The 13130-nt window shown below is 42.7% G+C and overlaps 1 protein-coding gene and 1 long non-coding RNA gene across 2 annotated transcripts; one reads left to right on the forward strand and one right to left on the reverse strand.

Moving 5' to 3' along the window:
• Nucleotides 1–615: 615 nt before the first annotated feature.
• Nucleotides 616–12381, forward strand: LOC309538242 (uncharacterized protein). The gene is made up of 5 exons (XM_082233587.1): nucleotides 616–768; nucleotides 5278–5476; nucleotides 7667–7813; nucleotides 10278–10412; nucleotides 12060–12381. The coding sequence occupies exons 1-5, from the start codon at nucleotides 751–753 to the stop codon at nucleotides 12167–12169; spliced, it is 609 nt and encodes a 202-aa protein (XP_082089713.1). The 5' UTR covers nucleotides 616–750; the 3' UTR covers nucleotides 12170–12381.
• On the reverse strand, nucleotides 7716–13076 carry LOC309538244. The gene is made up of 2 exons (XR_014222143.1): nucleotides 13042–13076; nucleotides 7716–7936 (listed from the first exon to the last, which is right to left on the reverse strand). It is a non-coding gene; the product is annotated as an uncharacterized lncRNA (long non-coding RNA).
• Between the last annotated feature and the right edge of the window lie 54 nt (nucleotides 13077–13130).

The following is a 13130-nucleotide window of genomic DNA, read 5'->3' on the forward strand; positions in this document are numbered from 1 at the left end:
TTTAAAGTCCTAAATGAGGCCCCACATATCTGAAAGACTGCCAATAGACCTTTCTGAGTGCTAAAATCACCACATTGGCTACCTGTGCTATGAAATCAGAGGCTTCTTTCATTCTAAAGAAGAAACTTTGTGTAGGACAGCTAGTAAAAGGTAAAGGACCCCTGGACAGTTGAGTCCAATCAAAGGCAACTATGGGGTTGCGGCGCTCATCTCTCTTCCAGGCCAGGAGAGCCAGTGTTTGTCCACAGACAGCTTTCCGGGTCATGTGGCCAGCATGACTAAACCGCTTCTAGCACAACTGAACACTGTGATGGAAACCAGAGCACATGGAAACACTGTTTACCTTCCCGCCGCAGTGGTACCTATTTATCTACTTGCACTGGTACACTTTTGAACTGCTAGGCTGGCAGGAGCTGGGACAGAGCAACAGGAGCTCACCCAGTCGCAGGGATTTGAACTGCCAACCTTCCGATCAGCAAGCACAAGAGGCTCAGTGGTTTAGACCACAGCCCCACCCACTCCCCTAGGACAGCTAGTACATTGTTATTAAAACATGGTTTTCATTGTTCCCATGGGAGCTGGGGATTGTTAGGTCTAGGCAGAAAGAGGGGTGTGTGACATCATTGGAAATATCACAAAGGCAGACATGGAAACCACCCAGAATCATGCTTGCTAGATGAGCAGCACAGAGGAAAGGAGGCAGTGTTCCTGTGATCTGATGCTGAAGGACAGAACCAACTATAGGGAGAGATGATACTGAGCAATAAGGTACATCCCAATCCACAGCCCCGAGAATATGCTACCAAATCACTTTGTGTCTTGCATCTGGTCAAGAAGACAGAGTAGGCAAGACTCTGGCAAGCTGCTCCTTTATTCACAACCTTTTTTTCAGCGGCAGTAATGCTTCTGAATACTAGTAGCTGGAAACTGCGGGAGAGGAGAGGGCTGTTGTTCTCAGGTCCCTTTTGAACGTTTCCCTCAGGTATCTGGTTGGCCACTGAGAGAACAGGATGCTTGTGTTCTTAAGTTCCATATAGTTCTTGCCCCTCTGCCTTCCAGTCTTTCGCCCTCCCCCTTCTCCTTCCTCTTTACCCTTTTCTTCTAGGGACAAATGTGTGGAAAATGAACTGGGAAGCACAGGCAGTTGGTATCCTTTTCTAGGAGTGAGGGTCCCACACTCTGGCAGGGTTTAACAATCAATCCCTCTTTCAGGGAACTCTGAAAACGGTACCTCTGCATGGGGAGGAAAGGGGTTTTCCTAACATCTCTCAACACGCTTAGCAAACCACAGCTGCTAGGATCCTTTGGAGGAATAATAATAATAATAATAATAATAATAATAATAATAATAATAATAATAATATATACCCCACCCATCCGGCTGGGTTTCCCCAGCCACTCTGGGTGGCTTCCAACAGGTTTTTTAAAAAATAAAAGATCAAACATTAAAAACTTCCCTAAACAAGGCTGCCTTCAGATGTTTCTCAAAGATCATTCGAATCGGCAAATAAATGTGGGAAGCTGCTGGCATGGCAGCTGAAGAAGAGACAAAAATCGAACTTTGTTACCAATCTGGAGGTCGAAGGAGAATGTATTCAGAAACCAGAAGAAATCAGAAAGTGTTTCCAGAGATATTTTAAAAAATTGTATACCCAAGGACCCCAAGCAGAGACTGAGATAAACAAATTTTTAAAAAGCTATGGCCTGCAAAAACTAACACAAGACAAGCAAACAGCCCTGAATTATAAAATAACACAACAGGAAATTGAAAGTGCCATTCAGAATATGCAATTAGGCAAATCTCCAGGCCCAGATGGACTTACCTCCAAATATTATAAGACATTGAAGGAATATTTGACCCAGCCACTAATGGAGGTATGTAACCAAATTATGGAAGGGAAGGGGGCACCAGAATCGTGGAAAGAAGCATTCATCACCTTGATACCAAAATTGGAATCTGAAAAGACCCAACTTAAGAACTACCGTCCCATCTCACTCTAAACGTGGATTACAAAATTTTTGCTGATATTTTGGCAAATAGATTGAAAAAAGTTTTAAATGAAGTAATTCATAAAGACCAAGCAGGCTTTCTCCCAGGTAGGCATTTGTCTGATAACACCAGGAATATTGTTGATGTTTTGGAGCTACTACAGACAAAATTGAACACGAAAGCAGTTTTGATCTTTATAGATGCGGAGAAGGCTTTTGATAACATATCTTGGAAATTTATGAAGAAAAACTTGGAAGGGATGGGAGTGGGAAGGGCGTTTCAAAATGGTATCGAAGCAATCTACTCAGAACAAAAAGCCAAATTGATAGTAAATAATGTGGTGACAGAGGAGTTCAAAATTGAAAAAGGGACACGACAGGGTTGCCCCCTATCACCCTTGTTATTTATTTCTGTCCTGGAGGTGTTGCTGAACTTGATCAGGAAGGATCAGCAGATGGAAGGAATACAGGTCGGAGAAAAACAATATAAACTGAAGGCCTTTGCAGATGATTTGGTTTTGACATTACAGGAGCCAGAGTCCAGCACAAAAAGAGCTTTAGAACTAATCTCTGAGTTTGGTCGGGTGGCGGGATTCAAGTTGAACAAACAAAAAACTAAGGTTTTGGCAAAAAACTTGACACTTTCAGAAATAGATGGGTTTCAGAAGGAAACAGAATTAAATGTGGCTACAAAAGTGAAATACCTGGGGGTTAGCTTGACTGGAAAAAATTTGAATTTGTTTAAAGATAATTATGAAAAATGTTGGTCTGAAATTAAAAAAGACTTAGAAATTTGGTCAAGATTGAAACTTTCCTTGCTGGGAAGAATTGCAGCAGTTAAGATGAATGTATTGCCAAGAATGTTGTTTCTGTTCCAAACCCTTCAGATCGTGGACAGAGTGGAGTGTTTTGGAAAGTGGCAGAGGGACATTACGAAGTTTGTCTGGCAGGGCAAAAAGCCCCGAATTAAACTCAAAATATTAATAGATGCAAAGGAAAGAGGGGGATTTGCCCTGCCGGACTTAAGGTTGTATTATGAAGCGGCGTCCTTCTGCTGGATGAAGGATTGGTTTCTGTTAGAAAACACTGATGTCCTAGATCTGGAAGGGTTTAACAATGCTTTTGGGTGGCATGCATATTTGTGGTACGACAAGGTAAAGATTCATAAATTGTTCAAAAACCATATTGTCAGGAAAGCTTTATTTGCCGTCTGGACCAAATATAAAGACTTACTTGAAAATAAGACCCCGAGGTGGCTATCACCAACGGAGGCTAAGGCCATAAAATTAAGTAACATGGAGACTGGCTGGGTAAAATATTGTGAGATAATTGAAAGAGTTGGTGATACTTGGAGGCTGCAGAGTTTTGAAAAATTGAAAGGAAAGGTGCGAGACTGGTTTCACTATGCCCAAATTTTAGAGATTTTCAAAAAAGATAAAAAAATTGGTTTCCAGGTGGAAAAATCAAAATTAGAGTCAGAACTACTTGAACCTAAGACGAAAGTGCTTTCAAGAATGTATAACTTGTTGCTTAAATGGAATACTCAAGATGAGACAGTTAAATCAGCCATGATAAAATGGGCACAAGACATTGGGCACAACATTATGTTTGAAGACTGGGAAAGGTTATGGACCACCGGTATGAAATTTACGGCATGTAGTGCCTTAAAAGAAAATATTATGAAAATGATGTACAGGTGGTACATGACCCCAGTCAAACTTGCAAAGATATACCATCTGTCTGATAACAAATGTTGGAAATGTAAGGAGGCTGAAGGAACATTCTTTCACCTCTGGTGGACATGCCCGAGGGTGAAGGCTTTTTGGGAAATGATTTATAACGAGTTGAAAAAGGTATTTAAGTATACCTTTCATAAGAAACCAGAGGCCTTCCTCCTGGGCATTGTGGGCCAGAGAGTGTTAAAGAAAGATAGAACTTTCTTTTTATATGCAACTACAGCAGCAAGAATCCTTATAGCCAAATATTGGAAGGCACAGGAGCTACCCACGCTGGAAGAGTGGCATACGCAACTGATGGACTACATGGAACTAGCTGAAATGACTGGCAGAATCCGCCTGGAGAAGAGGCAGTGGAAGAGGACTGGAAAAAATTTAAGGACTATCTACAAAAACATTATAAGTTATTTGAATGTTGAGAATTTGCTAAGTTTTGGGAAAAACATGCTTCAGTATTGAAATATGATAATGATGGAAATTAAGTTATGACTGTGAAAAGTTTAAATTCTAGAGTATATAATTAAAGCACAAAAACACATGAAACAAGGTATCAATTTGCTGTTTAGATTCATTGTAAAGAAAGCAGGGGATGGAAGACGTGGGGAAGTCCAGTTGATTATGAAAAAAGATTCTGAAAAGTGAATTTTCTTTTATTTAATCTTTTTTTCCTTTCTGTAAAACCGCTTTTGCTGTGTTATTGAAGATGTATTCTGACCTTGGAAAAAAAAGCAATTAAAAATATTATTAAAAAAATAAAAAATAAAAGTCAGACAGTTGTTTATTTCCTTGACATCTGATGGGAGGGTGTCCACAGGGCAGGTGCCACTACTGAGAAGGCCCTCTTCCTGGAGGACGCTGTGTCTGTTTAAGGAGGCATGATATTGCTTCAAATGTGCAGTGCAGGTAGGGCAGGTGGAACTCTGTTCAGAAGAATCCCAGACCAGAGCCAACTAATGCTAGTTTTGTCCCCATCGCCTTCACAAGTTATGTTCTACAAGGTAAACACTAAAAGGTCTGGAAGCTGACAAATAGTGCTACCCTCTCAACTAGTTCCAAGTAAGAAGGCAGGCATGTGAGGATTTTCTGAGGGCAGACTGAGGTTTGTTGGGCGTTTCCCCATTCTTCCAAATGGACCATTCTCTACTGAGATGGACCAAATAGTCTCATTCCGTATAAGGGAGCTTTCTTTGTTCCTATGAGCACCTCCCAAACCACCTTGCAAGTCCAATGGCACAGAGTAGGAGCCTATGGAGTACAGGAGATGTGCCATTCATCAAGCCAGAGGGATGATCCTTTCAGAGACTCTAGTTGTTCAAAAGGAGACAGAGCCTAGATGAGGTGGACTGGAGTGTCATCATCCCAAGCCTTATTAGAGTACATTGCTCACTAGGAGGTCTCCATGGTACTGAAACAAGCAACCTGTATTGTTTTATCACCTCCTTCCTGTTACCAGAGCAGGGCAGTTCCCCACACCTGCTCTGACATATCAATGTGATGTCTTACTATTTTAAGGATGCCTGATGATGTTGGACTCCCCCCCCCCTTTCTGCAGGTCCTCCTCAAGATCTGCCAGGCAACTTTCCGGGAAAAGACATACTTTACTTTGTGCTGCATCAACCTCACCTTGCTCGTAATTGTCATAGGATCTCCCTTAATGCTATGGCATCATTATGAAGATGCTCAATATTTAATGTTGGGATGGTGGACCATATGTGATCAGTTAGGATGCGATGCCATTTTTGTCATAAATGGTAAGTGGCATGCTTGTTTAATATTGGGCATGGGTGGGGAGTTCCTGGGCCAAATGAGTAATTGTTAATTGATTACCAGGGCTATAAATGGTGCAGTATGCTAAGCTGAAATTATGCATCCTATGTTAGCAACACTATCACCAGAAAAACAACAACCAACTGAGCAAATTAATGCACCTTTTAAACTGCATACTGGAGTCTGCACATTTCTACTACTTTGCCAAATTTAGGGTCGGATCATTATAGGTAGGGGACACACTGGGATTTTTCTCCCTTCCATCCAGCACTTCAGCTAGCAACAGGGTAACATGTGCCTCCATCATGAGCAAGATCCAGTTGATCTATTTTCTTAGAGATGATTCGTGGGGGCTCTGCTACCCAGTAGGCAGAAGTCAAAGGCCATCAACCAGGGAGGACAAAGAGAGAGAACAGAAAAATGTCACCTGGACAATTCTGGCTCTATAGAGACACCTTGTTACTCCTGTTCTTGATACCAGACTTGAGTATGGTTTTGATCATGAAAATATTTTGAAAGCCACGTGGGAGCCTTTGGGGGCAATGCAGGGAAGATGTAAGTATTCTAAATAAGTAAACAGATGTTGTGGGGAGAGCAATTCCCACCAGAGCCACAGCAAGCAGGCAGTGGAGGCCAGATTCATTCATCTCCATCATGATGTCTACATTAAACACCTCCATCTCCTCTTGGAATGAGGTGGAGCTCTCATTGAGCTATTGCTGACAGGTTTATTGTTGCTTTTGATTTGTTATCTTTCACTATGCATTTTCTTGTTTGCTGCTTTGCACATTTTATATGGAAAGGCAGAGCATCCAACCAGCAAAGACATTTTGCTATTAATTGGTGTTCATCCTTTAGCTGGGCTGGGATCTGACGGGGCCTTTTTTAGTTGTTGCAGGATGAGTATTTTTAGGTAATTTTTAATAAAAAAAATCTTTTGTGCATTTCAATTTGACATTCACTGCTTTTTTTAAAAAAAAATGTAAGTCTCTCTGAGACAAGAATCATAGAATCATAGAATCATTGAGTTGGAAGAGACCACAAGGGCCATCGAGTCCAACCCCCTGCCAAGCAGGAAACACCATCAGAGCACTCCTGACATATGGTTGTCAAGCCTCTGCTTAAAGACCTCCAAAGTAGGAGACTCCACCACACTCCTTGGCAGCAAATTCCACTGTCAAACAGCTCTTACTGTCAGGAAGTTCTTCCTAATGTTTAGGTGGAATCTTCTTTCTTGTAGTTTGGATCCATTGCTCCGTGTCCGCTTCTCTGGAGCAGCAGAAAACAACCTTTCTCTCTCCTCTATATGACATCCTTTTATATATTTGAACATGGCTATCATATCACCCCTTAACCTCCTCTTCTCCAGGCTAAACATGCCCAGCTCCCTTAGCCGTTCCTCATAAGGCATCGTTTCCAGGCCTTTGACCATTTTGGTTGCCCTCCTCTGGACACGTTCCAGTTTGTCAGTGTCCCTCTTGAACTGTCGTGCCCAGAACTGGACACAGTACTCCAGGTGAGGTCTGACCAAAGAAGAATGGCTTTACGGGACAGATATTAATCATGAAATAATAAAACACTCCCCAGGGACATATCATTTGGGGAAAAGGCTCAGGACCTCAGCACAAGGGTGAAAGCCAATGATCTGAAATGAGATGTTGGAGGGGTGGCCCAAGACATTTCGGAACCTGAGGCAGTCCCCAAAATGGTGCTCACCTCCCTGCCAGGGAAGAGGGGTGAGGCAAGATCTACATCAGGGGCAAGGTGGGAGGTGATTCTGCTGCCTGAGGCAGTCAGCTCGCCTTGTCTCATGGGTGGGTTGGCTCTGGGTATTGGAAAGGAATACCTTTCAGTATTACAATGGAGTGATACTGCTTGGAACAAATCTCCAAAAATCTAGGAAGGAGGATGCAGAAGGTCTTGGACACACAAAATTCTAGTTGGGGCAGAAATGGGGTGAGGAACATGTGGTCCTCCAGAGGTTGCTGGGCTACAGCTCTTATCATTCCTGGTCATTGCCCAGGCTGGCTGGGGCTGGTGTGAGTTGCAGTCCAATGACAACCAGAGGGCCACAGGTGAGTCACCAGCGGGTCAATAGCCTGAGTTAGTCTAAGGAAGCTTAATATTTAATAATTGTTTTGTGTGTTGTTGTTGTTTTTTAAAAATCCTTCCAGGATATATGGAGGCTACTCAGATCCTTTCAATATTAGCTGTCCTTATGAGTTTAATTGCTGTGGTTTCATCACGGGATCTCCTCTCTCGCCTTGCAACCGTGCAGATATGTGAAGCCCTGATTTCTTCTCTGGCGAACTTCAGCACAGGTACATTTGAAACCTCAGAGGCACTGCCTCTGCAACCTCAGAAACCAGAGGGCTGGGGCCAGGGAGAGATGAACACCATTTACTGTGATGTATGCCTTCAGTGCCTCATATAGCATCTTGCTCCTAACAAAACAAAAATAAAGCATACTAAATCAGAGGAAATGTGCAATTCTGTACCATTGGCATAATATATAGAGGTCGGGGGAGGTCATTTGAATCCTTGATCAGGATCACCTGAGCACAGAATTTCTATTTTTAATGGGACATTAAATAAACCTTGTTGATATAATTGAGTCAATGTACACATTGGCAGATTTTCTTGATAATAGTGATAAAATACATTATTATAATGTTTTTATATTATTTATTTATTTTATTTATTTATTCTTATAATGTTTTATTTATTTATTTATTTAATTTATAATTTTTATTTATTTATTTATTTATTTTATTTTATTTGCATTTATATCCCACTTTTTTTTCCTCCAAGGAGCTCAAGGGGGTGTACACGGTTCTCCCCAATCCTCATTTAATCCCCACAACAACCCTTTGAGGTGGGTTAGGCCGAGAGACAGTGACTGGCTCAAGGGAACCCAGTGAGCTTCATGGCTGAGTGGAGAATTGAACTCTGGTCTCCCAGGTCCCAGTCTGACACTTTAACCACTATACCACATTGGCTGTAAATGTACACAGTGTCTGATGTCCATAGTAATGATAATAGATCAAAGTACATTATGACGATTATAATTATATTGTGCTAGCTGCATACCTAGAAGATCACAAACAACAAGTAAGACAGGTCTCTACTCCACAGGAGTTTAGAATTTAAAACATTTGATGAGGAAATAGCAGTGGAAGGTGGGAATGGCGTCTTGGACAGACGTGTGATGATTTTGATTACATGAACTTTGGAGTTGCATGCATATATGAAATCAGGTGTACAGGTAAAGATGGTACAGAGCCAACAAAGGATTTGCAAAGCACTGTGAACAGCACCCCACACAGCTCTTTACAAACTCTGACAACCAGCCAGTCGAGTGCTTGAAGAGAGACTTGCATGGTGCTTTGAAGTCCTAACAACCAGCTGGCTGTTGTGGCTTCAACCCTGCATGGTTCAATTCCAAAACCGTGCAAGTGAAAACATGCCACCTGACATCATTGTGATGTGTGATGGCCTCACCCTCTTGTCCAACTTGGCTGGGCTGCAGGGAAATAAAGGCGAGGTACCTACTGGTTGGCTTCAGCTCCTCACTCCTGCAATAAGGAACAAAGACTTGGGAGATGAGGGAGCATCTAATCCAGGCTTCCTCAACCTCAGCTCTCCAGATGTTTTTGGCCTACAACTCCCATGATCCCTAGCTAGCAGGACCAGTTATCAGGGATGATGGGAATTGTAGTCTCAAAACATCTGGGGGCTGAGGTTGAGGAAGCCTGAGCTAATCCGTGAGGTGATACAATGGGTCAGTGCATATTTCTCTTAACCAGAAGGCTGGTGGTTTGAGTGCACCCAGGACAGGATTCCCACATTGTAGCAGATTGGATTCGATGACCCCAGGGTTCCTCACCACCCTACTATTCTCTGATTCTATAGAACAGGAGAAGTGGGGCAGAATGTTTGGAAAGACACAAGCCCTTTTTGTTGGGGATAATTCAGATGGACATTCCCAGGTGTCAAAAAAGATTATTTATGTATGCCACCTCTGCAGCCCGTGTTTCGTTAGCCCAAAAATGGAAAATGAGCGAGGTCCCAACTAAAGAAGAATGGCAACTTAAGCTGATGGATAATGCGCAACTTGTGGACCTAACATATAGAATAAGAGAACAATAAGAACATACGTTTAAAGAAGATTGGAAAATGTTTATTGAATATATGGGGGTGTGTAATTGTGTACATTTGAAAACGTTGGCAGCATTAAGATAAATTCAACAGTGTAAATAAGTTTTGATGGATGTAATAATGGAATACTGAATGGTTTAGTTTATGTAAAATATGCAGGGATTTATGATATGTAAAATGAACCACGGAAAGAGAAGAAGGTAAGTCATTGATATTTTAAGGTTGTTTATATGAATATTCTAAAAACGTAAAATAGAAAAACTTAATAAAAATTATGTATATAAAAAAGGAAATACACAAGTCCCTGTCCCCAAGAAGCTTACAATCTAGAATGGTCAGCATGGAAAAACCACAGAGTGATTGTGCATCATTTATGTTTGGTTGCAACTGAGAATGAGGGTGCAAGGGATAAGCCAAAGGTCACACAGAGGGATCTGAAATAAGTGATATGAGAACAGGGCAGCAAGGGATAATGGGTGGAATTGTTCAATGGCGAGGGAGACCTCCAGTCAGCTGAAGATGGTGGAATGTGGGAAGAGTGGAGGAGGTGAACAGAGACAGAAAGAGAAACCAGGCCCCAAAGGCAGGAGGGACACCACCCCAACGCTTCTTTCTCTTTGCCTGCAGGTATCATCCTGGTGTGCTCTCTGGTGATTACAGACATGAAGCTTAGAACCGAAGTAGATACAGATGGCACTCGCCTCACACTTTTCTGTGGTTTCTTCCTAGCTTGCTTTGTCTGCATCTTGTGCTTTCTCTTGGGTGAGTATACAAGTGGGAAGGAGTGGGATGCAGGTGAAGCTGGGAGTCTAGGAGAGCTAGTCTACATTCTCACCTGACATGATCATGAAGGTAGATTTCTCGGGCTGTGCTGACCCCTGGGATTTCCCCAAATGCAAGGGACTCCACATAATTTGTGGGAGTGAGAGACTTAATTTGTGCATTGTTGTTGTTGTTGTTTTTCATGTTGTTGTTATTGGAGTGCTAGTCTAGACAAGGGCACCATAATGAGACATGGCAAGGTGAAAAGGCATCTTCTGTGAAAACGCATGCAGATTTTCAGGCAGACTTTTTGAAGAAAAGTTCACAAAACTAATGTGGAAATTGCAGGGGGGGGGGACTTAAGGCTGTGAAATTTAGAAACAGAGAGTATCTGAAACTGACCAGACCCACATGACACTTGATACAAACAGCATGAAATACATAAAAAGTATAGAGATGAATTTACATACCAAAAGGAGGTTCATGCTTTACCACCTGCTTCCTCATTGCTATTGAAGATAGAAGGGTTTTGGTTTGCCGTGTCAGTAATTTAAAGAGTAATCAATTACACAGAAAGAGATCAAAGTTCCAGTGGGCCATCTGCATAGAACTCTCAGTAGGGAAAAGCTCACCTTTCTCTAGGCTACCTATAGAAACTGCAATATGAATGGAAGTGACTTGTAGATTCTGTTTCCCTGTTTCCACAAGGAGTTGTTCACTGAGCAGAATGTTGCCACACTGGCCAGGTAGAAGAACAGATATTGATGAGCATTAAAGCGGTCCTTGATTTGTTGAAGCTTTCAAAACAAACACATCACTAGCAGTTTCATTAGTATGGGATAAATAGGTTCCCCTAACCCTTTTCAAAGCAAAGGTTGCTTGTCCCCCCCCCCCAGCATTCCTAGGAAAGATGACAGGGACGTGGGTGGCGCTGTGGGTTAAACCACAGAGTCTAGGACTTGCCGATCAGAAGGTTGGTGGTTCGAATCCCTGTGACGGGGTGAGCTCCCGTTGCTCAGTCCCTGCTCCTGCCAACCTAGCAGTTCAAAAGCACGTCAAAGTGCAAGTAGATAAATAGGTACTGCTCCGGCGGGAAGGTAAACGGTGTTTCCATGTGCTGCTCTTTTTCACCAGAAGCGGCTTAGTCATGCTGGCCACATGACCCGGAAGCTGTACGCCGGCTCCCTCGGCCAATAAAGCGAGATGAGCGCCGCAACCCCAGAGTTGGTCATGACTGGACCTAATGGTCAGGGGTCCCTTTATCTTTACCTTTAGGAAAGATGACACTATGCACAATAGGAACCCATAGCGACCTTATGCTGACTCAGTGCTTTTTCTCCCCTTGGACAGTGACTCTCAGTGGCTACAGATGGGACTTCCTCTCCACCACTTTTCAGCTGGGGGATGCTGAACATTTTTGCAGGATTGTTGAGTGTTTGCACACGGAGCTATGACTCACCATTTCAGCATGATAGTGTCCTTTAACACGGGTGGATTGGCTGAAGTTGTTGGTGCTCACCTGAAACTACTTTGGTGACACTATCACCTGGGCATCTTTACTAGTTACAAAATAATTATAATAATGCACCATGAAACAGCCAAGTTGCAGGACGATTTGTCATGATCCGCTCTTCCCCTCTTTTCCAGGCACACAGAGCCTGCTGAGGCACTTGGGCTTCACTTCAGCAGAGGAGAGGTTGTGCATGGAAATATCCCCAGAGAAGAGTACACACCACCACACGGAGCTGCAATTGTAGACCATAGTCCATATCTACAACCACATACATTTCCCTATTGGAGCTAAACATGGGGCCCTGGAACATGATTGGATAATGGTTTAGGATGGTCTGCCTTGGCCAACATGGTGGCCTCCACATCTTCCCGGAACAGCTGATTACTTTACTCTCACTTTTTACCCACATCACTTTTACTCAGCAACATTGAAGAATAAAATAAAATAATAAAAACACTTGACAGCTGGATGTTTCTCAGTCAGAGGCAAGACAACAGATGATCACATAATTCTCCAACACCTCATGGTTATTTTTTGTCTCTGTACTAATCAGTGCTACTCAGGGTTATTGGTTTTTCAGTCTTGCCTGTTGCCTCATATGTAGGCAGGGATTGAGTTGGCATCTCCAGGCTGCTCCCCCAACCATGCCTGCCTCATACCACCAGTCCCATCCATTTTTGCACCTAGTTTTGCTGGATGTAGCAACGTCTCATGGCCAGGACAGCCCCCAACTACCTCCCAACAGAAGGAATGTAAGAACCTGTCCATTCCAGTTATCTCAGTTTCTTCATATTTCCAAGCTTATAGCCAGTATGGCTTAGTGCTTGGAGTGTTCAACTAAGACCTGAAAGTTCATAATCCTCCCTCAGCTATGAAGCTCACTGAGTGACACTGAGCTTCTAAATCTAACCTACCTCAGAGGGTTGTTGCAGAGATTAAATGAGGAGGGGGAGAGCCATGTATGCCACCTCGAGCTCCTTGGAGAAAATGTTGGGGACGTAAATACAATAAATAAACAAACGAAAATTTCAGTTCTCCATACTTCTGCAGCAATTGGCACATTTCCGCCCCGTTTTGTTATCGTTATTTTTAAAAACCCTTATGTCAGTTAATCACCATTTTAGTGTGAATTTCTCCCGAGGAACAAAAGAGGATGTCTCCTAATGAAAAGCAGCTGCTCTGGTCTCTTGAGACACTTTTCCTGG

Source organism: Podarcis vaucheri, assembly GCF_965113315.1.
Source record: "Podarcis vaucheri genome assembly, chromosome: 7".
NCBI classification, from domain to species: domain Eukaryota; kingdom Metazoa; phylum Chordata; class Lepidosauria; order Squamata; family Lacertidae; genus Podarcis; species Podarcis vaucheri.